General features: G+C 43.2%; 1 protein-coding gene across 1 annotated transcript; it reads left to right on the top strand.

Annotated features, from left to right (window-relative positions):
- The first annotated feature begins 18,325 nt into the window (after window positions 1-18,325).
- Window positions 18,326-25,336, top strand: abhd15a (abhydrolase domain containing 15a). Its single transcript, XM_030381967.1, has 3 exons — window positions 18,326-19,256; window positions 21,895-22,247; window positions 23,468-25,336. The coding sequence occupies exons 1-3, from the start codon at window positions 18,732-18,734 to the stop codon at window positions 24,153-24,155; spliced, it is 1,566 nt and encodes a 521-aa protein (XP_030237827.1). The 5' UTR covers window positions 18,326-18,731; the 3' UTR covers window positions 24,156-25,336.
- The last annotated feature ends 2,180 nt before the right edge of the window (window positions 25,337-27,516 follow it).

Below are 27,516 nucleotides of genomic sequence, written 5' to 3' on the forward strand. Positions count from 1 at the left end.
AATATATGAAAAAGAACATAGAGCAGACACTATTTCTAATTGGAACAGGAATTTTGCCTTGATTCATTCCAGATAAAAAGTGAGTTGCATGGTCTACATTGAAATGTTGTGTTAAAAGGGGTGAATCTGTAGCGTTCAACGGCAAAACATAAAACAAAACAGAGCATAGCACTATCTGCCTTGTTATGAGGAAAATACAATTGACTGTGCTTTACACTATTGTAATGTCTTCTTCCCTGATGTCAAAAAAGCAATCGCGTAGCCACTGTGTGTATGTGTATATGTGTGTGTGTGGTGTGTGGGTGTGTGTGTGTGTGTATGCATGTGTGTGTGTGCATTTGTGTGTGTGTTTGTGTGTCTGTGTGGGTATTTGTGTGTGTGCTTTTGTATGTGTGTGGGCTGAACAAAATATGGAAATGATAAAGAGAAAGTGAATAAAATAACTGGTAACAACTTAATCTCCCAACTTTCGCCAACACATACGCTACCCACCCTCCCCCTCTCTCTCTCTCTCTCTCTCTCTCTCTCTCTCTCTCTCTCTCTCTCTCTCCCTCTCTCCCTCTCTCTCTCTCTCTCTCTCTCTCTCTCTCTCTCTCTCTCTCTCTCTCTCTCCCTCTCTCTCTCTCTCTCTCTCTCTCTCTCTCTCTCTCTCTCTCTCTCTCTCCCTCTCTCCCTCTCTCTCTCTCTCTCTCTCTCTCTCTCTCTCTCTCTCTCTCTCTCTCTCTCTCTCTCTCTCTCTCTCTCCCTCCCTCCTTCCTGTATTCCCCTTCCTCCCAGACTGTCTGGTTCTTATCGAGCACCTTCCCATCGGAAAGCTCATGAGAAGAATGAAGAGAAACACAACAGGGATAAATCTTGTTCTAGACTTAGTGACCGCCTACAAGTCAACTCCTTTTCCCATGCAGCCCCCCCTGCCAAATGTTTTCCAAACTCCAGTCAGTGATTCTTTTTACCAAGAGGAACCAATAGAAGAACAGACACACTGAACGTGTGGAGGATACGCCTTAATCTGCACATTTAATGATTGAGGCTTGAGAACGGAGAATGTTCTCGATACATAAGATATAGCTGTTTCTTTTAGAGCTGCACGCGTCGTTCTCGGACCATTACATCTAAAATGAGAAGACTACCAGAGCTTCAAAACATAAACTTATGAGTATTGTCATTAGACAAGAAGAAGTGGCGTGAAACTTTGAGTCGATGTGAAGGCGATGAATTGCAACCAGGAGCGCCAATACGACTTTAAATAACTCGCAAATGCATAATGAAAATAATATTAGACCAGGGTATTTAAGATGTATTCTCCTTGAGATTCTGCATAATGAATCTCTACAGTTATAGAGATAATGTCTCTTTTGGAGTTGTAAAATGAAACAAAGATAGATTTATAGCCGTATAGGGAGGGATGGCACCACAGCTAAACGGACCCGTCTGTTGTCTTGAGAACCAGAAGGATCATGGAAAAATGCTGTGGCTGGTTTGGCCAGGAAATCTCACATATCGCTCGCTGGTATCCCACGATTCCCACTTGAGGTTCTATGCTAGGTTTGTAAAGCTCTGCTTCCCAGTAAATGTATAGAAAAAAATGCTGGGGTCGTCCGTTGGGAGTGAGGTCTGGCCCAGCCCTCGCTATATGCAGCCATGTATCTGTGAACCAGAAACATCATGTTTCAAACCCTCACGGGGAGGTCACTGTTATGTATATATATATATATATATATAATATATATATATGTATATGTTGTTATGTAGGATGGTTAGTTTGTTATAAAATCCACAATAACGACCCTATCACCCAGATTAATATGTTTTCCGAAACTATATGATAACATTGAGGTTGTTCAACCCATTTTAGTTGAAGGACACCGTTTCACATGTGTGTGGGACACGGGGCGTGTGTTTGTATTTTTTATGTGTGTGTGTGTGTGTGTGTGTGTGTGTGTGTGTGTGTGTGTGTGTGTGTGTGTGTGTGTGTGTGTGTGTGTGTGTGTGTGTGTGTGTGTGTGGACACCATAGACAAGGGATTTAAACATTTCTGCTCCATGCCCAATTAGTCTATTCCGATTTAGAGGTGCTCACAGATCAATGTGGGAGGCTTTCCCCCACCTCAGCCGTAAAAAACCTGCTGATCGCTCAGAGCTCTGAAAGGACCTTTAATACCCTAAGGAATGTGTATTTTGTACAACAGCGGCCGTGTGTGTTTGTGTTTGTGTATGTGTTAAATGGATGTCGATGTGAATTGTGCTCTGAAGCACGCTCGCATGCTACAACCGTGTCTTCTTTAGCCCAATGTGAAAATCAATACTAAGTGTAGGGCTGCTAGGGTGACACAGAGGAGCCAGACAGCCAGGATGTATGCGTGCGTATATGCACATAGGAGATGGGTTCAATATGGTTTCCAACATACGGAGCACTCCAGCAATTGGATGCACGTGGGACACATTAAAAAATGCACATCTATCAATATACGTGCAAAGTCTTGTGCAAGTGTTGGCTTTATCTTCATCAAGCCTTAAAGAGATGCTTACACACAAACATTTCCTTTGGCTAGATTTTGGTCATGTCCGTAATCCTTTCTTATGAGCAACAATGTGTCTTTTGGTAGTCACTATCACTGAGCTTGTTAGGATTCATGCAGCAAATATATCTTCAGCCTTGAAACTTAAAGAGAAAGAGAAAACTTGACTCCCAATTTAACCTGACCTAAATATTTGCTTAAAGAGATAGAAAGTGTTCCTTTGCGTTTGCTATTTCTTAGAGGCTTCTAGATGTTTGCTGCGATAAGCATGTTTCTATTCAGGGAATCACGCAGCATCATGTGTGTCCACGGCACACAGGGTCTCACGTGTTCTGCGTCTTGATTCTATATTTGGGCTTGCATGTGTGCAGCACAAAGCGTCACGTTAGAAGCAGGTATGCTCCACATGGTGTTGAAGGTGAAAACGAACTGCGGTGTTGGATGATTCATACTGGCTTCTGTAAAACATTTGCATCCCATGCCCTCAGAGATCAGGCTCCGGAACTACCCTGATCAGACTTACCGTGCTACTCTTCCACTATCGATATGGATAATAATCAATAATTATTCATGTAATCTACCGTACTTTGTGTATGGTGTGTGTGTGTGTGTGTGTGTGTGTGTGTGTGTGTGTGTGTGTGTGTAGGGTGTTTGTGTATACATGTGTATGTATGTGTATTCCATTGTATGTCCGTAAACAATCAACAGAGATACACAAAGTCTTTCAAATCAAACCTTTTCTCAATAGTCTTCTGTTAACTAAGACGTGACTGTATTTCGTTAGATGTCCGTCTATATATAGTACAGCTGCCGTATGTAAGTTTATTATTTAGTGCCACAAGCCACCCTGCACTTACTGGGACAAAATGAACGTGTTCTCTCTTCCCCTAATACGTAACAGATCACATCTCTCCTCCATGCACAAAGACACTCTAGCAATGGCCGCGAAATGCGTTCTTGCAAGACGACAGATGAAGACATCCTCCATGACCAGCAGGTCTCTGTCTCTCCTCTGCTCTCCTCCATTGGTGTGCCCTCTGTTTGTCGGCTCTTTGAAAAGCCCTTCATTCACGCGGCTCCCATCTGACGCTAGCTCTGATGTCACGGCTGGCCTAATTTCTCCCCCTCCCATTGGCCAAGGCAGCCGCTGACGGTGTGCTCTGGGCCTGACGCACGCGGAGAAGGCGTCACAGGCCCCATGGTGGAGCTGGCCTGCCTCGCCTCAGCACTGCTCTGTCATTAACCGCCTTCTCCCTCATCTGCTTCTTTGACCTCTTCTTCTTTTTCTCATAAGGGAATTCTCATTAATCCCCTCCAGATTGGCTGCCTGCTTAAAGGCAACAACCCACTAAGGATGCGGTCAATAAGACATCAACACAACCAGGCTGTATCCTTGTGTCATGTGATTGGGGGCTTTACCGCTGACATGATTGACCTTAACCATCTTATATATTTTCAATGTCTATCCCAATTTGATGTACGTCACAGAAATAGATGACAAATACCGGCCAGCTGACAGACATAGCTTCATTCAACACCGCTTTCATTTATTTTTTTAACATTCTGCTTCCAATCCATAAAGAAAAATGTCACTCATCCAAACACGGAGCTACCAGCCGTAATCCCGGCGCTTACAATACACCGTATCGATCGGGCTACTTAACGAGTGCAGAGCGCGGGCAAAAGTGGACTCCCCTGGGGAGGAGGAGCAGGCTTGCTGCCGGGGCTTGAATGACAGCCTGGTGTCTGAGCCTCTGACTGCCAATGACGCGCTTGGATTCCTGGCAGCAGCGTTTCCCTGTGTGTAGGTGACGGTGGGTTTTGTGTCTGGATACCTGCACTGCATGTTAAAAAGGGGTTCGAAGTGGCTGGCCCTGCACTGCTTGGATATGATATATATATACAGTATATGTCGTGTAGGAGATGTAGGAGATGAGATATATTCTCTTTGGGCCCCTTGCACAACATTCATCAACATAATAATGCATGCAAACACAACGCAAGAACCAGTCATTTCTAAGATAAATTAGGTTATCTGAAATGAGTTGACAGACCTCTTCACTTCATTGTGACCTGCTCCTTCAAGCGGGTTCCAATGAGCAGAACGTGACCTAGCTCTGCTGCCTATTTGTGCTGAGCTGCAAGGAGACGAGCATGTTCATCTCTGCTCCAGTAGCTCCTACATGTTTTATTGCTCATATAGGGTGGGGCTTAGGACCCAGTGTGTGTGTGCACGTGTGTGCCGCTGTGTGTGTGTGTGTGTGTGTGTGTGTGTGTGTTTGTGTGTGTGTGTGTGTGTGTGTCTGTATGCGTGCGTGTGCGTGCATGCGCGCGCGTGTGTGCATGAGTGTGCGTGTTCAGATGGAGAATGCTGCCACATGAGGTGCACGGCATTTCTCAGCCATGCTTAAGTGAGTGAGTGAACGTTCGCATGACACAGGACGGGGGCGTGCATCAGCGCCTGCATGTGCACTTATGTTCACAGTGATGTAAGACTATGAAATCTTATCATCAGGGAGGAGTCACATGAGGAGAATAAAGTGTTTTCACAGGTTGTCCTGATGGGGGGATACATAATGCATAATGAGCTTGTGTGATGGTTTATTTGCCCATTCACCTTGTTTTTTTCCTTATTCTAGTTTTGGTTGCAATTAAGTCTTAAGTCTCGCATTGTGTTGTTGTTGGTTTTATTTGTCATGCCGGTTGCACGACAGAGGGTTCTGTAATCATATTATGGTACATCTCTAACCACATAAAGAATGGCCATCACCTGTCTCTCTCTCTCTCAATCATCTCAAACAATCTTGTTTTAATTATAATACATTGTTTATTGTTTTCATGTTGAACAGTGCATCAGCCAATTAAAGTTGAATAAATACTCGCACATAGCCTATTTAATTCTTCATCACCCAACCCTCATGACATGAGGGTTGGGTGATGACCGAAAGGACGAGATTGCGGGTACAAGCGGCCGAGATGAGTTTTCTCAGAAGGGTGGCTGGCGTCTCCCTTAGGGATAGGGTGAGAAGCTCAGCCATCCGTGAGGAACTCGGATTAGAGCCGCTGCTCCTTTACTTAGAAAGGAGTCAGCTGAGGTGGTTCGGGCATCTGGCAAGGATGCCCACTGGGCGCCTCCCTTGGGAGGTGTTTCAGGCACGTCCAGTGGGGAGGAGATCTCGGGGAAGACTCAGGACTAGGTGGAGAGATTATATCTCAAAACTGGCCTGGGAACGCCTCGGGATCCCCCCGTCAGAGCTGGTCAATGTGGCCCGGGAAAGGGAAGTCTGGGGCCCCCTGCTTGAGCTGCTTCCCCCGCGACCCGACCCCGGATAAGCGGACGAAGATGAGATGAAGATGAGATGAAGATTCTGGCTGCCTGCGATTCAGGAAGCTAAGGAAATGTTATGCTGCCACCTAGTGGTATGTCGTTCCTAGAAAATAGCAAATGTCCCTTAAACATCACTTATTCATTCAATCATCACTTATTGATGCGTTGAACACTTTGATGAGCTGCCACTAAAGGGTAAAGTGGGCCAAAACCAAAAACTATATTATTTATTTCATTGATTTACTTATTCATTCATTCATTCTTAAATTTTGCATCGTTTCAACTAAAAATGTAATGATTTACCAAACAATGATACAATTGAATAGTGTTGATAATTGGATGATATTGAGTGAAATTTATCTTTTTAATAATCAATCAGATTCTGTTTGAAATCTTTTTCTCAATTAACAATTTGGTTTAGAAACTATAATAAAATAGTAGGAAAATGTTGAAGCACTAGAGGGGGACAGGAGCCATGTTATAATACAGACCCCAATGAGTAGTATGTCCACTTTGAACTCATCCAATCAATGTGACTTCTGTGTTCCCAAACTATACAGCAGAAACGATGTGGAACATGTGGTATCGACTGTTATAACCCTTTTAAATGATTTTCTTTTACTCATAAATAATGGAAATATACCATTGCATGCTTGGATTTAGATAACAAGACTAACATTTTAACATTTGGAACTTATCTTTACTAGAGTGTGGCAATCTACTAACTAAACTAAAGGGGAGTTAATGATGTGAGGCAAAGCGACAAACACAACCACCTTGTATCTAGGATGAACAAAAGGACCCTTCAGAAAGGCATCTGTTTTTAAAGGCAGGCAGATACATGTGACTGTGATGTGGTTGTTGTTGGCAGCATGTTGTCGGGTAGGGTGATCAATACACACACTTCATCGACGTCATCCTCCCTCTGCTCCCATGGAGCTATCTCCTCAGGAGGCCAAGACTGCTTTGATTTGCTGTTGTTCTCTCTCTCTCTCTCTCTCTCTCTCTCTCTCTCTCTCTCTCTCTCTCTCTCTCTCTCTCTCTCTCTCTCTCTCTCTCTCTCTCTTTCTCTCTCTCTCTCTCTCTCTCTTTCTCTCTCTCTCTCTCTCTCTCTACTGTTGCTGTTTTTTTTTTTTACTCCCCTTCTGTGTGGGTCTGGGGGGTGTGTTGAGGGGGGCACCAGGCTGCACCACCTGGCTAATGAGCATATTGTGGCTCTAATGACTAGTCTTCATGCTGATGGCGGGTCAAAGTGCTCCCCACCGCCCGCCCTTTGGGCCCCTCTCGCTCTCCCCCTCTCGCTCTCCCCCTCTCGCTCTCCCCCTCTCTCTCTCCTCCTCTCTCTCTCCACAGTAAACAGTGACCCACCTGACATCATGTATTGTTGTTTCACTGCTGCTGCCCTAACACACTCGGGTCCAGGAGGAACCAGCTAATGGACAAACACAGTGTTTGACCAGTTTCTTTCTCTTTTTATCTTCTACTTAAAAGAAGTGCAGTGTGTTTTTTTTCTAAGAGGTTTATTATAATTCCATAAAGAAGTTTGCGTGATAATGATCCAATAGAAAGCCTAAATCAGGCAATACAAAATCCAATTCCCAGTAATATCACAAGCCTCACGAGGAGTTCCATACCTCGTTGAAATTAGTGACTTTCAAACGTATAAAATATACTTGTTGCCGTTACATAAATGACACACGTGAGTCTTTCGTTAAATCACAAGAGTTCCCTTTCATTCAAACTTTAAACAACCTGCGAACCTTTCAAAGTGCATAATTTTTGTCTTATATTTATTGTCTTCATTTGCCCTTGATTGAATAAGGTCACCAGGTTAAATAACTGTTTACCTTAACGATTATTAACGATGGATGTCTAGTAACGTGTCAATATTATGTATTGAAACCTTATTGCGGCCATAGTTAGCTTGTTCTACCCAGAATGGCTTCTTCTCAGCTGTGATTGTTTAAACGAGGGTCTCTATAAATATGAAGATGAACAAGTCTTTTATTTCTCCAACGAGTGTTTGATCACACCATCTTCCTCGACACTATATGACTTGGAAGAAACCATGGCTACTGTTTGTCTAGGGTTCCACACGCATGACATCAGAGAAAATCGGAGTCTTCCCCTACAGCAGTTAGGCACTAAGTAAGTCGTTTGCCCAGATGGCCGTTCACAGTGTCCATTAAGTCCTTAGTTTATAGACTGTGTCCCACCAATCTCTGGACTAATTAGGCTCTTATTATGTTATTCTGACCTGTATGAGGAGAGTCTATGGGTGTGAGACCTCACCCTGTGTGGTCACACATTTACAGTCCGTTACAGTGACCACAGTCAAATACACAGACTGAAGTTGGTTATTGGTGAACAAATTTCATGTTATTATAATAAATATGTGTTCTATTAATGACAAAAACAGGAATACAGATATTGTTTAAGTATAGTTGTATGTCTCAGACCAGGAAGATACAAGTGGTTCAATGTTGGGTTCTCACAAAGTTTAGCAGTTTATTCACATGGACAGTAAAATAATGCAATTCTGTAAAAATCTGTTAGTTAATATGTACATGTGTGCATGTTCAGTCCTGAGTGTTAGTGTGTACATGTGTGTGTGCGCGTGAGCGCGTGTGTGTGTGTGTGTGTGTGTGTGTGTGTGTGTGTGTGTGTGTGTGTGTGTGTGTGTGTGTGTGTGTGTGTGTGTGTGTGTGTGTGAACGTGTGTGTGTCCTCTAACTGACTACTTACTAACTCTCTGTGATAAAAGCAGTCTTTATGTTTCCATTACAATGCCGTCTCTTATTGGGTGTTTGGGATCCCTAATGGAAGAAACGTAGTTCTGATCAAATCTGTACCAGAGACTTAGAGCGGCTGTGTGTGTTTGCGTGTGTGTGTGGTGGTTGTGTTTTTTTCCCATGTATTTGTTTCACTACAGCACAGCATAAATGTGTGAAAGATAAAACCATAAAACTGTCTACTCAAGTCAGCCAAGAAGGAAGTAGTTACGCTGCATCATTTCCATATGTGGGGTAATTCCAGTTTAATTATCTGCAGCGTAATGCATATGTGTGTGTGCGTGTACGTGTGCGTGCGTGCGTGCGTGCGTGCGTGCGTGCGTGCGTGCGTGCGTGCGTGCGTGTGTGTGTGTGTGTGTGTGTTTGCTTATTTCCTTAGAGCTGTTTTCCAGCAACCATCAAAACACTAGGCATCATAGGGGAGGATCTCTGAGTGGAGCTAAGGGCTTCTTTACTCAGAGCTTTCATCCGCTCCGTAAAACCAAAACGCACATCCACTCCTAACCCACATTGTTGTGCAGTTTAATTCCTGAGCATTCCTTTATCATTTGTGTCTTAGTTTTCTTATAAGTTTATTAATCTATACACATGCAATTAACTTCAAGCTGGATATTAAAATTTATGAAAAATAAGCCTTGAAACGAAGGAATAATAACTGCTTTAACATAACAACATAACATAACCTACAAAGAGCTATTGGCTCCCTGATCCAAACACATTGTTACACGCCAAAGGGTTTCCTCATTGCTCTTTAGATAAACAGGTTTTGGTCTTTGCCCATGATTATGAACAATTTTCCGCAGGTGTCACTGTCCTGTTCTTTATGTAAAACATATCATTTGCATATTAATGTAATCCTCCCTATGGGGATGAGACGTACACTGGGCTAGTGTCGGGCCATGCTCTCTACCTGGCACATTGTAGGGACCAGAGGGAAATCGATGCGTACAAGCCAGACAGATGAGCCCAGATCTTTGGGTAAACAGTTCTGATGAGCCCAGTTCTTTGGGTAAACAGGGGGCCTGCTCATGACTATTAGGAGTTAATAGTTTGTGGGCAAAAAGTTGTGCAGCTGTATAAGGGGGAATAACGATATAACTTGAGATCAGGCAATGGACAATAACTAAAGTAACTAATTACATCAAATTTCCAGTTCAGTCACATCAATTATTATATTGTTCTCTTAAGGTGCAGTGTGCAGGATTTAAGAGCATCTAGCAGTGATGCCCCCCCCCCCCCCCCCTCTCTATATATTTATGAGCACACACACAAAAACTAAATTTGTGTGGTGAGCTAATGAGCTTTTCTTGGAAGGTTGAGACTCCTTGTTACGACTTTCTAGGAAATAATCGAGTTCATTGGTCTCATCCGAGGCCTATTATCATGTGTAATTTAGATTTAAATGTGGCCTGCAAGTAATTTTAGGGTTTGACAATGATGTAGAACTAGACTTGAATAGGCATATAGTTACTCAATTTGCATCAAATTAAGGATTATTTTTGTTTTTGTTTTTATTGGACAAGGTTTCCTTTTATAATGATATACTGCAACAATCACCAATGCAAGTGTGTGTTCTGTGGTATCGTCTGTGTGCTTGTGTGCAGGTGCATGTGCGGGTGCGTGCGTGCGTGTGTGTGTGTGTGGCCTTGGCCTGGTCAGCAAGATTTGAGCTATTGGCAAGACATTTTAACAGAAACACAAATCGACAGTGTTTGGCTATAAATTCAGGGCCTAGAACAACTTTAACGCAACGTAGGACAAAAAAATGCCCTCTGGTTTCTGGTTAGTATGCCTGCCCTTGTCATAATTTAATAGCCCTGTCCAATAGCACTGACTTCGGCTTTCTGAATGCAAATAAGGTCAGACCCCTGGAATATCCGGGCATTCCAGATGAAAACTCTGGATCCAAATAAGGCTTTTGTTCGTCGTCTTTATGGTTTGAAAGGCTCTTGCTTTCCTAGAATTTCAAAGAGGAGTTGTCAGCAGTTGACCTAAACAGACACAGCTGGGACTCCTAAGTTGGAATCAAATATAATTAACTAATGAATTTATAAATTAGTGAATTCATTAATGCTAATCTATAGCTACAATATAAACAAGCCACTCAGAGGCTGAGTCCTGCAAAGTAAATCAATTAAAAATATTCCCCAACCTCTCCCATTCTCTCTCTCTCTCTCTCTCTCTCTCTCTCTCTCTCTCTCTCTCTCTCTCTCTCTCTCTCTCTCTCTCTCTCTCTCTCTCTCTCTCCCATCCACCCGTGAGCACAGCCAACAAAACAGACTAGCTGTAATTTATTTCTCAATTTTCTGCCATCTCCTGATCCAAACAATGACATCACGGCTGGGTGCCGATGAGCCGGTCCCAGCTGATAGGTAACCATGCACACGGCACTGCTTCAGGGTTGCAGGTGTTTTGTTACGTAAGCGCTGCTTATCTTGGTCTAGCGGTGCCCATTGTTGGGTCTTCTGATTACAGATTGGTGTGCGAGTCCTCAGCTGGACAGAGATATGTGTGCGCGTGTGTGTGTGTGTGTGTGTGTGTGTGTGTGTGTGTGTGTGTGTGTGTGTGTGTGTGTGTGTGTGTGTGTGTGTGGGTGTGTGTGTGTGTGTGTGTGTGTGTGTGTGTGTGTGTGTGTGTGTGTGTGTGTGTGTGTGTGTGTGTGTGTATGCATGCATGAGCGTGTTTAAGAGAGAGAACGACAGAATGAGATGGGGGGGGGGGGCAAGACCATAGGAAGGCAGATGGCAAATGAATCCGCTCCACTGTTTTTGAAAAGGTGAGGGAGGATGATAGAAAGTCATTGGGAAAGAGACATAGACACAACTACCTAGCCCAAGACAACAAAATGAGAGCATACTTTGAGGGGTCTTGGTTCAGGGTAGAGCCATGGTTAAAGTTGTTTTTGTTTTTTGCACACACTCATTAATGCATTGTCTAATAAAATGAATTAGGTTTACTGTTACCACGAAAAGGTAGAAACAATTGTAACTGTTTTATGCTGTTTTAAACTGTTCTTAGCCAAATAGTGTGTGTGTGTGTGTGTGTGTGTGTGTGTGTGTGTGTGTGTGTGTGTGTGTGTGTGTGTGTGTGTGTGTGTGTACACTGCCAAAACTATATTGTGTATTATGTGAAGAGATTAAAGGCTTCTCATCTCACAAGGTGAAATCTAAGAGGAAGCCTGCTCCTCTTCGTCCGGCTCTTCTTATACCAACGACGTCAGAAGAATTCCTCCTGAAAGGGTGCGTCGTCATCCATCCATCACTTAATAGAGATGGATGGGCTCTATGCTTTGTAGTTGCTAGCTTACAGTTCATTCTTTGTGTTCGTGGTCGTTTTTCTTCCACTTTTTTTTTGTTATTCTCAGAAAGGCTTCGGTGGCTCAGGAGGTTGGCTGGTAAATGGAAGGTTGCTAGTTTGATTCCCGCCTAGGTGTCTAGGTCTCCATGAGCAAGAGCACTGTCCCTAACGGCTCCTGATGAGCTGGCTGATGCCATGCCTGGTTGACGCTGTTAGCCGATAGTTGTAATGCACTTTGAGTGGCAACTGGTTAGAAAAGTGCTATATAAATGCAGTCCATTACCCATTCTGAGTGCTTGCTTCTCAATTTATCGATGTTGTTGCTTTTCATGTGTAGCTCGGTACCAGGCCGCATGTACAACTGCCGTTATAAATCTGTTGCAAATCTCTGTTTGGGCGGTGGTCCATGTCGGTTGGTAAGCTGTGGGCTTCTACGGGCAATCACCATTATTTGAACAAACTGTTGTTGTCTCCATTGTAGGGTACAGGCCAATGGGGCTGTTCTTTTGCCAGAAACTTTTGTGCGACATCCTGGATGTGTAATGGTTTCTTTTATGTTTGGCCTTCCTGCTATTCACTGTGTCATTAAGCCTTGGGCCGTTTCAGAGGCTGGGGACTGAAACAGGGCGTTGGACAGTACTTCTGAACTGTGGCTGGGCTGAGTCTATATTTACCGAAACTTAATTCCATGCCTTAGCCATATTAAAATGAAAATATTAGATGACAAGATTTGAACTGTTCTGAAAATAAACTAGCCTGAAATTCTGCTCATCCCAGGATCTGTAACGTGAGCTGTTCATTATCATCCTGTTCGTTCTCGGTCACATTTCTTCCAGCTCGTTGCTCTTATCTGCACTTTGGCCTGAGAGGCAGGTAGCTGTTGGAGCTAGCAACAACAACTGTGCCGCAGGGCCAATAGGGCAGAAGGCAACCAGCCAAATGCTTTACCAACTACCTTCCATTTAAACCACAGTCCGACAAACATATACCTCAATATACTATCAATGGAAAATGTACTCAGATCAGGCATTTTAAAAGTTTTGCATGTCATACAGCAGTAGAAAGCAAATGATGGAGTTAACACCAATACAATAGTTACATTATTACAATTGAGTTATTTAAATGTCCCTCAATACTTAAATTCCCCCCATCATCTCAACTGAACGAAGATGAATTGTAGAGGGATTCTTTAGCCAATATATACTTCAGGCCCAGACGTTGAGTCTGTTCCAGACTCTATATATGAGGCTGCGTAACAGGATGAGGTAGGTTTGAGCCTAACCAGGTGTGAATGTTTTTATGTACGTGTCCCTGCAAATTAACGGGTGTGCAGGCACAGGCTCAGAAGTTGATGGTCCCAATGAACCACACAGCAGGAAAATATAGACGCAGCATACCAAAAGGAGCCACAAACTCATCATACACACTCATATTACAAAAAATGATCTCACTTCAAAATGCTAACTTAGGTTTAGTATGCAACTTGCTCCCCTACCCACCTACAAACTCCTGCAGTTGTTGTTCACAAAAAGGGGAACATGCAGCTTCACGCAACCTAGCTTGTTTTCAGGCGATCTGTAAACAAGCAGTGGATTTCCTATATCTGAACTGAGGGTAGAGGGGTCATGTTCCGTTTGCTGTTCATCTAGTCCTGGCACAATAGGGCGGCACACACACACACACACACACACACACACACACACACATACACACACACACACACACACACACACACACACACAAACACACACACACACACACACACACACACACACACACACACACACACACACACACACACACAATTCCCATTCACTCACATGTAAACAGAACGTTGTGCCCTCAATGGAAGCTTGTTTAACGAGGTGAAACAGTGAGAGTTCAACCAAGAGGAAGATAAACAGTGCAGCTTTAGAATTAGCAGACATGGTAGCAACAACCACTTGGAAGAATTCCATTCGAGGGACACAAAAGGGATAGTTTTCATTGTGGGTGGTGCACAAGTCGTCTTATATTGGGATTAAATGTTCAGCATACTTCTGTATGCTGCACGAAAAATAATGCATCCTATTTAACATCACTGATGGTTCTTAACATTAACGCAGCAAACACAAAGGATCGGAAAGAGTGTGACATCTTCTGTGTTGTAGTAAAAGTTCCATTGCCAATTCACAACACTCTGGCATTGATTAATATGCCTTAGGGCTCCATGAGAGGTTGCCAGCTGATAAGGATCCGACCCCACATAAAGGCCTTGCTCAGGGGCAGTAGGACCACCACTAGCTCAAGGCTTGTCTTGTCAGAGCAGACAAAGGGCCACATTGACACAGTATGTTGAGCAGCATATGCATTCTGATGGTCTGCCCCTTCCCTTATTCGGAGGACGTGCAACCTGATGCTCTTGGTAATTGCACTTGGTAATTAGAATTGCTTGAAGACACTAAGCTGTCACATTCAAGACCCAGACAATTAAACAATTACTGGGTGGATTAAATTTACCGTGCTAACAATGGAATTAAGAAACACCCGCTCGACTGACAATACACAATCTACACAATCACAGGTGTTCACATTGTAGTTTTATTTTTTTGCCTACGGTAACCTTTGTTTGGCCTTACCGCTTGTGTGAGAAAAAGTATCCAGTTCCCCATGCAGACTCAGTCGCCCTGGAAACGTTTGTTGGGAACTGGACTATATCATTGAAAAAAAAATGTATGAAAGGAAGATTGTTGAGGAGGACAACACCGTGGATGCATCATCATGAGCAACCTCTTGAGAATCGAATCTCCCCGATATTTTGAATTATCGACATAACAGCCGACATAACAACAATTTAACCAGGCTGTGCCTGTGTAGGGGTACTCACACAGGTGCAGAGATGAGCCATTTGGATCCACTTTGATCCAAAGTCGATCCAAACTATACCTGATTATATCATATATAGTTGCCCCAGTATCTAAATGTGATCTGTGGCAGAAATGCACCGCCCGATATCTAACCTCTCGGTTGCTTTAAATGTGTTGCTGATATCTGGGTTTCCCTTTTTCTCCATATATTAAGCAGAATGAGGTTGTTGTTTTTTGTGTGTGTGTGTGTGTGTGTGCGTGTGTTTGTGTGTGTGTGTGTGTGTGTGTGTGTGTGTGTGTGTGTGTGTGTGTGTGTGTGTGTGTGTGTGCGTGTGTGTGTGTGTGTGTGTGTGTGTGTGCTTGTGCGTATTCGTGTGCGTGGTTGTGGGTGTGTGTGGGTGTGTGTGTGTGTGTGAGTAGGGGGTAAAGAAAAGAGTCATTCATTTCCTTTTAATCTATTTTCCTAAGAGGTGCCTCATTTGTCCCAATCAAGTAGGTCAAGAAGTCTGTGTGTGTGTGTGTGTGTGTGTGTGTGTGTGTGTGTGTGTGTGTGTGTGTGTGTGTGTGTGTGTGTGTGTGTGTGTGTGTGTGTGTGTGTCTGTCTGTGTGTATTTTACCCTCTCTCCCAGTTGGAGAGTGGGTGAAATTAAATCACGGACTGGCTCCCACCCAGAAAGCTGGTTTCAAAACTCTTCGGCAGAAGGATTTTTCCTCGCTTTCTCAATATATTACAAACTGGCAGTTATGCCTGTAAAAAGGATTGTGCTGCAGTAACGGCGCTTTGTGAGAATGCGTTAACCCCGTTTTTAAAAAACATTAAGAGGGGGACGATGTAGTGTTTCACAATGTGCCACTAATACCGAATGCCAATTAGCCATGCGGAGCATGATGATTTGTTGCTCTACCTTTCTAGCATTGAAATTAAACTCTGTAAGTATAAATCATGCTTTAATAATAACAATAATAAATGAAATTTATATAGCGCTTAATCTTTAGCATCAAAGAGGGCGAGCTGGGGGCCTTAAACAATGTAGGCGGTCTGACTCTGAACTCTGTAGCTCGGAAAAAGCCTTGCCTTTTTTTTCTTAAATTCTGGCACCGTATTACATTATTATATTTGATATTTCCTAAACAACCACAAAAGTGTTGATAAAAGCAGGCCCTACCTCACCTGAGATGACATGAGTGTTGACTGCAGAGTAGTGCAGAGCGCATTGGGAAGTCACCGCACACACTTTGTTTGGTAGTAGAGAGAGCTTGTCATACCGCCATTATAGCAGATGTGTGCGTGTGTGTGTGTGTGTGTGTGTTTGTGTGTGTGTGTGTGTGTGTGTGTGTGTGTGTGTGTGTGTGTGTGTGTGTGTGTGTGTGTGTGTGTGTGTGTGTGTGTGTGTGTGTGTGTGTGTGTGTGTGTGTGTGTGTGTGTGTGTGTGAGGGGGGAGAGAGCAGAGGTGATGGTGCGAGTTTATCAGACAAGTTAACAGGAACAGCGTTGTGAATTCAGTACAAAGGAAAAACGCAGGACTCTTAAAACATGGTTTGAATCGTTCTTATCAACACAGCTGTTTTGCGTTCCCTTAAAATGAGGCAAGTCTATCCAGGATTAGGGAGCGAGAGAAAACAGCAAGGTTGTGATCCATATATTGAGTCTATGCACAGACCCATGATGAGTCATGCAACAAATGGGATTGATTTAGCTGTCTTGTCCTCCTGCCCTGCTTAACCAACCCCCCCTGGTTGCATCGTTATGTATGGATTAACATGTTGTTTTTAATGTCATGACGCTATCTGGCATTTTGGCACAGCTGATGTTGAAAAGGATCCCATTTTCCGAAATCATGGAATCCAGCCGACCAGATACCTCTGATGATGAATCATGCTTGGATTCAAACCATGCGTGTAATAACAAAAATGCAACCATGATGCTATAACAATAAGAACATGCTTTTTTATCATCTTCAATAGCTACATGAATGTAAGTCAAATGGTCATTCATATAATCGTTGCCCTCACATCTTTAATCAAAATGGTCCATTTCCTCAAAGCTTTTAGCAGAGCATCCAATAGGCAGATATCCTACATAGAGATAACCAACGAAGACATATCCAACATAGAGTTAACCAATCAACACAAAGATAACCAATCAACACGAAGATAATTACTACATCCAACACAGAGATAACCAATCAACACAAAGATACTAAACACAAACAACACAGAGATAACCAATCAACACAGAGATAACCAATCAACAGAAAAATAAGCAATCAACACAAAGATAAGTACTTCATCCAACACAGAGATAAACAATCAACACAGAGATAACCAATCGACACAGACCAAACCAGAGTGTTTCAACTGCTATTTCGCCCTATTTTAGCCACTCTCAGCTTTCTCTTGAAAACGATCTAACGGGAGAGTTGGTGTGCAAATGTGTGCGTGTGTGTGTATGTGTGTGTGCATGTGTGCGTTTGTGCGTGTATATGTGTGTGTGTGTGTGTGTGTGTGTGTGTGTGTGTGTGTGTGTGTGTGTGTGTGTGTGTGTGTGTGTGCGCGCGCGTGTGTGTGTGTGTGTGTGTGTGTGTGTGTGTGTGTGTGTGTGTGTGTGTGTGTGTGTGTGTGTGTGTGTGTGTGCATGTGAGTCCTCCCCACCAGATGAGGGTTTGTGAGCTGCACTAGGATAAAGAGAATACATTTGTATGCATAATCAAAATCCTTCCTCTCTCTTTGGAAGCTTGTTGCATCAGATGGGTATTTAGATGTTCGCCTGTATCGTGGATGTGGTGGATATTGCGCAAGCCTTTCGGCTTCAGAGGGCTGCATTTGGATTGACTATGGAGGTTATACAACGCACAATTAAAAGACACGTGAGAGACACAATGTCCTTTTCACATCATCAGTATAACATACATGTCAATGTCCCAATGTTAAGATTATCCTTTGGAACTGGTTTTTCTTCTTGTGTACATTTTTGTAAACTACCATGGCAATGTTTATTTTTTTCCTCTTTTGCAGCATGAAGGCATGTGTGTGATCGTGCAGAAAGGTGAAAAGGAAACCTTCAACACCCTTATGAGCGTCATTTACCAGATGACACCCATTCATAATGAACAGGTCTTATGTCTCTTGCCACAGCAGATAATGAGGTTGCCTTTTTACTGTCTGTATGTATCGTACACTGCAGCCAACATCAAGTATTTGCAGTCTACATATTTTCCTCCCAAAACAAAAAGGACCGATGTGTGTTTGGTCATAAGTGCAGATTCATTTGGACCAGGATAAAAATGGATAGTTTTGGCTTACTTGTTCATGCAAAAAGTACAAATAGTCTAGGATAGTGAAAGTGCACAACAAAAACAAAATACAGCGTGGGGACTACAGATCCCACAAGAGGTTGGCTAATGACGGTAGAGAGTAGAAATCGTGAGGCATTGATAGGCAGAGTAAACTCGGCACCAGTGTGGGTTCCTGTGTTGACATGATGGAGGAATGGGAGGTGCCCGCCAGCCACGCGCCCTTCAGCACAAAGTACACCGAGAGCCGCTGGAGCATAGTGAGCGCGCGCGCTCCGCAGAAGGACGTTTGTTACCAGTTCATGCATTCAATACGAAACCTAGCCTATCGAGCAGACATGGTGAGCAACGCTCAGGATGCGTGTTGATGATAAGTCGACTAGTTGGACAAAAATAATTCAGACACATGTCTCTCGCAAGGACACTCGGGTGCTTTCTGGCACTGAGGCTTGGACATTTTTAAGGTAACTTCTATTAAACAATTAAGGAATCGCTGATTTAGTCTGACACGTTTCCAGTTTATTGTCTGTTTTTGAAGACCTAAACAGAGTTTAAAAACACCATAGTGCGGACTGGCTATTTTTTGGTTAAATTGGTCAAAGTTCTGACATCTTGATAAAGTAGGCCTATTCGTTTGATTGAACGGCACTTCGCGCCAATGCTGGGATGGCTCGTGGCGGTTGGCTGTGTGATCCTGGTGGCCTGGATTTGGCCGCGTACCAAATATCCAGGGTCCAAAAAGAAGCCTTCCTCGGACGCACTTCTCACGGGACTCCTCACTGGGATCCCGCAGGAGAAAGCCGGAGAGACGCCGGCCAGTGACCGTGGGCACGAGAAGAGCGCGTCCGCAGTGGCGCTCATATGCAAGCCGTCGGCGCTGGCCAACTACCTCCTCAAACACTGCCGGACTTTCAACAACTACTCCCCGTGCGTCGGCTGGTCGTGGCGGGCGAGCGCCGTCCTCCAGAGTGTGTACGACACGTGCTGGCCCTACAGCAGCCCCGTTCAGTTCGTGCGGGACCACCTGCAACTCAGCGACGAAGGTCTGGTGTCCCTGGACTGGGCGCTGGCCCTCTGCGGGACGTCCTCCCACAAACGGAGGAGGACGTCGAGCACCTCAAACAGCCCCGTTCTTCTCATCGTCCCCAACTCCTTCGGGAAGATCACTAGGAACGTGCTGAAGGTATTTTGACACATTCTCCCGCTTGTCTGCGACCGAGCACGCCTTGTTGAAAATCATGCTTTGTTTTCTGTTTACAAAACAGTCAGTTGTGTAGACACAACAGAAAGATGGTGGAGCACGTCACCACATTTCTGATAGAATCACTAGTGATTAGTATTTTTTACTGGTGCCAAGCTGTAGCTGCACAATACTTTAAAGCACAAAAACTAAACTTCTCAAAAGAGAATGCATGCCCACAAGGAAACTTCAAAGAGCAGAACAACGCTGTATGTTTTTATAGGCCTACACAGCCTATAAAAACAGAAAGACATTGGTATCTGGCTTTGTTTAGTGAGTTCCTTTGCCATTAACTCCCAGAAAAGTAAAGAAGGGAATTGAGGAAAGCAGTGGAGATTAAAGATAAGGAACATGGGTTTACAGGGAGAAGGAAAGGCACTGTTATTTATATAAAAATATAGTTAGACTGGCCCACAGCTGGAGTGTAAAAATAATTATGGCAGGCAGAATGTTATGGGTGATGTAGAGGTATGTAATGATGTGTCTAATGAACCCTGATAGCTCAGGAGCCGCCAACAAAAAGCATGCTTCATCAACACCACTGCAACTATATTGTTTGTATGTTTGTGTGTGTAAAGAAGAAAAAGTGATATGATAACTCCTGGCGAATCGCGATGTGTGAATATCCACTATTCATACAAAAATTTGTTCATTCATAATGTCGAAAATGTATGAATGAGCTAAAACCACCTTGAATAATTGCATCCATTTCCACTCTGTGCCCCCGCCCCGTCACCCTTGGTGGAAGGAGTTATCGGCCTCCACAATATGAATTAATCTACAATCTTCTGAATAACGGTTAATTGAGAATTATATCTGTGATCTTGAATCCACAGTCCTTATTGATTCAAGAGTTATTCACTTAAGAGATTTGAGTCTGCACAGACATTGGGTCTAACAGACATCTGTGTCCTGTCATGTCGTCTCTATGAATTTAAAAGCATGCTGCATGCAGCTCCAATGCGGCCACAATTTAAAAAAGCCCAGTTTTTACTAAGACTCAAAGAGGCATAAACTATAACAATGTTGTTTCGTCCAGTATCTCTCACACAACCTGGAGCATATTTCTTCCTGTCAAGGTTGTAAGCTGCAGTATCACATCTTTAGAAAAACAATTTTGCCAAACACTGGACCCATTGTTGATATCTTCGTTATCAATTATATACACAGATACAAACAGAAACATGTCGCTGTGTGGGTGTGTTTATCACTGTTCATGGAATTTCTCATTCACTTAACAGTTTCTCAGCCCAGGCAGAAAGCAAGTTGCATTTCTCTCTCTCTTTTCCCAGGCAGAGTTGTGTTATGTCTTAGTCATGCTGGGTTTGAATAAAACATTAAAAGAAAAAATAGTATGACTAACTTTATTTTACAAATATGTTTTTGGATTCGATTTTTGTGAATGTCATCCGAATAGGAAAATTTTCAGTAGACTTCAAATTCGTAATGCATTGCATTTAGCTTGCTTTGTCATTTTCTATTTTACGTCGTTTTCATCAGCATCAGCTTATAGACATTGTAACAATAGCAGACTACAAATTCAATGTATTGAATAAGGGTTGGTAATTAGGAGAAACCAGCGGGTAGGCTAGATTAATCATAATGATGAAAGTATCCAATTGGAAATATCCCACCCCTCGCTTCAGGCCTCCCTCTAAAAACAGTCCTCAAAACACATAACTAGCCTGCTGTTCATACTTTCCACATCCGTGGGACCGCTGGGTCCGCCTTGGTTGGCGTAACGTAAATGTCGTCATCAGCCCATGTCCACGTCAACATGGACGACCCTACCTTTAAAAAGGTAAAGAATACGGAATTCAAACCTTGCTGAAACCAACCAAACCAACCAAAATCGGATAAATGTTCGATGAAAAAACCAAAGGATATGTTATTTGACGGAAGGTGTTTCCATGCCACCAGTTCCTCCTCATCCTATATTTGTGTGCTATCTTTTCGTGACTCCATATCTTACATAAACATTGGAAGAGACAAAAATGCCACTGCAGCATTTTTCATCTGGTAAATATTTAATGTTGTGTTATGCTACATCTCCTCCTGCTTTGACCCGAGGGTTTCACATTTCTGCAGGTTTCCATCCAGTAGAATACATCAGCCAGTTATATAAAAAAGTTATATACAAATTGAATAGCCGTCCTTAACTGATTCAACCCATTTTTTACAGAACAAAATGTGTTACCATGTTGGTTTAAAAAGTTGAATATCTGTTTAATTCAATTTAACGTAATTAAAGTTAAAGATTTATTTTTGGTACTTCGGCTTTTATTTAAAGCTGATCGTCCTTCATTCTGCCAAGAGGCACATTTAATGACTGTTATCATTAAGGTTGTTCTGCTAGGATTCTTGCTAACGACCTTTAATACCATAGTATATTCCTCATACTTATTTTTCATTCGTTTTTCCTCTATTTTCTTTACTGTCCGATGTGGAGTTGAGAGACCTTTATATAATCTTGTATGACATAATGTTCATACAACCATACAGTTCAGAGTGGACGTTTGTTTTACAGGTACCATCGATCCAAAGTACCCTCTGGTGACCTCTCTGTCCCCCCTCTGTCCAGCTGTGCGAGGCGGCGCTGTCCCACGGCTACCTCCCAGTGGTCTTCAACCGGCGCAGCCACAACGGCACGCCCCTCACCACCCTCAAGCTGCAGCAGTTCGGCGACCCTGCCGACCTGCGCGAGGCCGTGCGCTACATCCGCTACCGGCAGCCGGCAGGGCGGCTGTACGCGGCCGGGGAGAGCACCGGCGCTGGCCTGCTGCTGTCCTACCTGGGGGAGTGCGGCTCCTCCAGCTACGTCACCGCCGCCGTCTGCCTGTCGCCCGTCTTCCGCTGCCAGAGCTGGTTCGAGAGCGGGCTGCCGAGGGCCGTGCAGTGGGCCCTGGTGCTCTACCAGAAGATGAGCCTGAGCAGGTGGGCACGTAGGGGAACACGGCGGTGGGAGGGAGGCACTGGGGCACTGTTCAGGGGAATGCCCTGGGAGCGGAAAGGGGGCACGAATTCGGGAGTGGCACAGAATTACAAGGGGAGCGGTGCAGAGAATGGACACGTCATCAAACCCGACACATTGCCAGGCTCACAGCTTGACTTTGATTGACAGGTTCAAATTATATCAACAGTCAGATTTTATAGGGATGTGTCAGATTCACACCGATTTTTGGCCATGTCCTAGTTTCTTAGTTGTCACAAATGGAGATAGCTATGTATATGTATGCATTGCTCCAGATATAACCTGATACATTTTCCAGTATTGACCAGAAAGTAACCCATAACACTTGGATCACATCTGCTATGGATGCTCCTGCAAGACATGCGCACACCATTTCTTCAACAACAGCATCAGATGCAACATTTATACTTTGCTTCTTGCGACTAAATAGAGTAAATTATGTTCAGTAAACGTAGTTTAAAGTTAAAGATGGAATTCTACAGTGTGGTAAAAAAGAATGCCCTCGTTTTTTTCTGCCTGCTATATAGAAAGATATGAATACATAATGGAGTTATATTTCCCTGGAGAGGGATGAAAAGTGGAGCAATAAGGATTAGTATTAAACTCATGGGTAGTAACATTAAAGTACTATATTTAGCCGATGCTTTTGTCCAAAGCTACGCATAATAGGTGATTTCAACAATGAGATACAACCAGAGTGGGCAAGTACATACAATTCAACAAAGGAGCAAACTGCTTTAAGTGCTATCTTAGATATATAAACATATATATATAATTCTATATATATTTTATTTATTATTTTCAATTTTGCCAAGATGCAGTCTGAACAGATGAGTTGTAGCAAGATTGCAATAAAGTGACTATCTACAATGTGCTCACACTGTTGGATCAATTCAGAGGACACATAAATAAAATGACAGAGAAATGGCTTCAGAGAGCCAATTCCACTGCCTGGATCATCGAAGCAGAATACACTGATTGTTTTTGAAATCTGAACAGATCAGCTGTGGTGCTATAGCAAAAGGGGGGTCATTGAACAAGAAGCCATGGATCTCGATGGGGACCATCAAATAAGTTACTCAGATCGATGCTAACACGTTATATGAAACGCATGTTGCTCTTTAAATTGATTCAATGTCTTCATCCTGTCTTTTGTGTGTGTGTGTTACGGTGGTGTGACTAGGTACAGGACAGTCCTGGGAGAGACTGTGCATGCAGACTCTCTATTTTCCAGCAGTTCACTACGAGGTTTGGAAGAGGGCCTGTTTTGCCAGACACCCCATAAAAGCACCAGCCTCCCTACCTCCACCACCTCCACCACGGCCACCACCGCCACGTCGGGCTCCACCGGACCCAACACCTCCGGGAGCTGGGAGGCGTACTGGGACCGCAACGAGCCGCTGAGGGACGTGGACGAAGTGGCCATCCCCGTTCTGAGCGTCTGCGCCCGGGACGACCCGGTCCGCGGCCCCCCCCGGTACACGCTGCCTCTGGAGCTCTTCCAGACCAACCCCCACTTCTTCCTCCTGCTGACGGAGCACGGCGGTCACTGCGGCTTCTCCGCCCAAGCCCCGGTGACCGGCGTGGCTCCTGGGTCTGGGTCCGGGTCCGGGTCCGGGGGCGGGGGCGGGGTCGGGATGCCGAGGACCAGCTGGAGCCACGGGGCGCTGCTGGAGTTCTTCAGGGCCACCACCGACTTCTTCGCCACCGAGGAGCGGGCGAAGCAGCTGGCGGCGAGGAGGCGCGGGCTGGGCGGAGGGATGGCCGGCCGCTCTTTCCGCAACCGCAGCATCAGCACGTGTAAAAGAGTGCCGGAGTGCTCCCACAACATCCACGCCATTTACAGCTGGCAGAGGTCCTACACGCGCTGAGCCGTAGAAAGAGGAGAAAACCTTCCAGGTTCACTGCCAACATGCGGCAGAACAGCTGGAATACTCAGACAGCCGCGATGAAGTGGCACCGAAGGGGGAGGCGAGCGCCGCACGCTTTGTGTGAACTCGAAGAAATAGGGACTAATTCAAAGTCTGGCACTCTGACATTGCACTGAGTGAGGAACGGCTGTTTGTTGTAAAAAAAGACCACCGCCATCTTTGAAACTGTATCGGTCTTTGTTCTGTATTGTTTGATTGTATTTGAACTTTACAGAGGCACATATTTAAGTATCTAGAAAACACAGTGACACATTTTTTTATTTAATCTGTGCTGAAGATACAGACTTGATTCATAACTTTTTCTTTCATACTGTATGATCTTGTGTTATCTGTAGTTCAATGAGTATGCCTTGGCTTTTTATTTATTCTATGTACAATGACGAAGCATTCAGAACCATAGACGGTGGAAAACACGCGTAGTGACTTTGACACTGTGTTGCTCTTAAAGTGAAGGGCAATCAATTCCGGATGTTATGATCCAGTTGAGAATGCATTAAGTGTATAGTGTATAAAGTGTATGAAGACCTGCCTACTGTAGCAGAAAGAGAGAGATCTTCAAGGACTTTACATAAACTTAAAAGAAAGCATAGGTTGTGAACTTTCTAATCTTGTGGGTAACTAGTGGGTTGTGGGGGAGGGGATATAACATGGCGGGGAAGCCAATGAATGACCTTATTGGTTTTCACCCAAACTAAGATGGTGTTTATTTGTGACCATAAATAGTCATGTTCTAATGTGCCTTGTTGCGACCCGCTTCTTGGCCAGGGTTTGTCAATCATGCTCAATGTATTTTTCATTGTGGCTCCATATCTTTGTGCCATAAATTGCCCTTGAAGGATTTGAAGAGAATCTGACATTCGTGTTCTCATTGATGATGTTGTTGTTGGTTAGAGAGGATGAAAGAAAATAGAAACTGGGATAAATTATTAATTATATATACTGTAGTCTCTGTATTAAAGGTTAGAAACATGTAAAAAACATAATGCACATGGCAGAATGTATGAGTTGAATAGGCATGACAATCCTGTGTCTTGTGTAACATGTCAAACAGAAAATGCAGCTAGCATCGTCATTGCATTAACATTTACAATTTTCTCTAATAAACCTGAATTAAACGTATATGTCTTATCGTGCTATTGTTCAACGTGTCAATAAACCAGCCTGATCACTACAGATGATGGTACCACTCCCATAGGATTACAATAAGATGAATTATTCTCAGTTTATCTACATCTCATGCAGAAACGGCACGAAAAGGACATCCACAGCTTTCAACTTGTTTATGTACAATTTCATTAACGTATATCTTCATATCTTTGAAGGTCAGATAGTACGGGAAGCTATTTTTAGACTTTAACAAGATATCCTAATGGATTTCCATTGCAACTACATCAGCTGCATTAGTGTTCCTGGTATTTGTTATACATGTGGCACGCACAAACCCACACACACACACACACACACACACACACACACACACACACACCAATCCAGAAGGTTTGATTATGTTAAAAGTCTTACTTGAGCCCGATTAGGCTCATAATTAAATGAGAAAAAACATTGGTCAGCATCATTCCAAATGAAAAACATAATGGTTCAAATTCTATAAGGGAGAAAAGCTTTTCAACACACAACAACACTGATAAAGCCAGATAAAACAAAGATTTCCATTCCGATTATGCTGAGTCGGCTTTGGTCAAATCCTTGGTTAGTTAACACCAATGGACAGTCCCTAAAATAGCCCGTTCCCAAGAGAAATGCCACCAGGAGGTTGTTGATCCGATGGGACAATCACCACAGCTTGTCCTTAGTGACCATCATTTCCTCAGACAGCTGGCGCACTGCCTCACCCATATTCACACACACAAACACACGCACGCACACACACATACACACACACACACACACACACACACACACACACACACACACACACACACACACACACACACACACACACACACACACACACACAAACACAAAACACACTCAAGCACATCATTCATTTTTTACCAGTAAACTGAGGGAGTATCACCATGAATGGTGTTATTATGATCAAACCAAAAAACATATGCTTTTGTTTTAAAAACATTAGGGTTTCCTAATGGATTTCTTGACATAATCCCAAGCATGGACATAGCAACATGGTTTATTAATCAGCCATATTTTATGTTTCTACATGAGGAAAATGTTGGTGCTCTCTTTGATGTTCTGAATTTTTGAGCACTGTATATGTGTGCAACACACCTTAATGAATACATTTAAAATATGAGATGTTAAGAAGTATATACTAAGTGATAAGACTTGAACCTCCATCAGATAAGCATGTCTGCTGGCACGCAACTCCAATGTTTTTAGTGACATATAAACAGCAGGCTCTACTAGTATATAATCTGTAGCATTTCTAGCAGCATTACAAACCATGACAATCTGTCATAATGTCATGGCATTAGAGTGTTCTTACATTCGCCATTTTTATATTTCTAAAAGAAGTAAACATACAAAGGATGTGATTTGGTTTGTGAATACCCAAGAAATTCAAATAGCTTCAATCTGACATTGCCCTTTCCCTGGATTAGCTTGTCTTTTGTCCTGTTCGTTTTCCTGTGGACATTTAGCCAAACATATTATGAACATGAGCACACAGCTGGTATTTTTGCAATACATTTCAGCCTTGATAAGGCCCCTGTCAAATTGAGTCATGAATATTAAATTACCCTTTAACACTTTGCCTATTTAATTCACATCCAATGGCTTGCCTCAGTGATCAAAGCGTGTAATTCAATTTGAGGTGATTGATTTTTAGTTAGCAAAGCACTCAACCTTAACCTCAATGTGCTTAATGCACATTCACATGTTAATAAGACAGGGTTTGTTGCCAGTGTCAATTATTATTTGTTTTCATTGGGAAAATAAAAATCTATTATTATGATTAAAAAAGCAAGGATAGGCGAAGCAGAGGAAGTTAGAATGAAGAATGAACTGTACTTTAAGTTAATTCCAGCTGGCTACATCAAATGGCCCACAATTAAAAGAGAAGAACTTGCTTCATCTTCCAATTAGGCCTATATTGGTTATGGGATATTTTATTGTTATTAATATCCAACTGTAATAGATCATGTTTTATATGCTGTTTTTTTTCAGTCATTTCCGAGGTGTAAAACCTATTTTCATTCCTTTTTGGAGATATAGCTATCCAAATATGACTTGTTAATATTTTGTATAGGGCCCCATCTAGTGGTCAACAGAACAAGACATATGGGCAATTTATTGCAAGTTGTGTCATAAAAAAGATAACATT

Source organism: Gadus morhua, chromosome 16 (assembly GCF_902167405.1).
Source record: "Gadus morhua chromosome 16, gadMor3.0, whole genome shotgun sequence".
NCBI lineage: Eukaryota > Metazoa > Chordata > Actinopteri > Gadiformes > Gadidae > Gadus > Gadus morhua.

Bases quoted from the DNA above. Each gene is read 5' to 3' on its own strand.
- abhd15a (XM_030381967.1), top strand. From the start codon at position 18,732: ATGCTGGGATGGCTCGTGGCGGTTGGCTGTGTGATCCTGGTGGCCTGG. The intron at 19,257-21,894 runs GTATTTTGACAC...CCCTCTGTCCAG, and splicing joins TCACTAGGAACGTGCTGAAG to CTGTGCGAGGCGGCGCTGTC. The intron at 22,248-23,467 runs GTGGGCACGTAG...TGGTGTGACTAG, and splicing joins CAGAAGATGAGCCTGAGCAG to GTACAGGACAGTCCTGGGAG.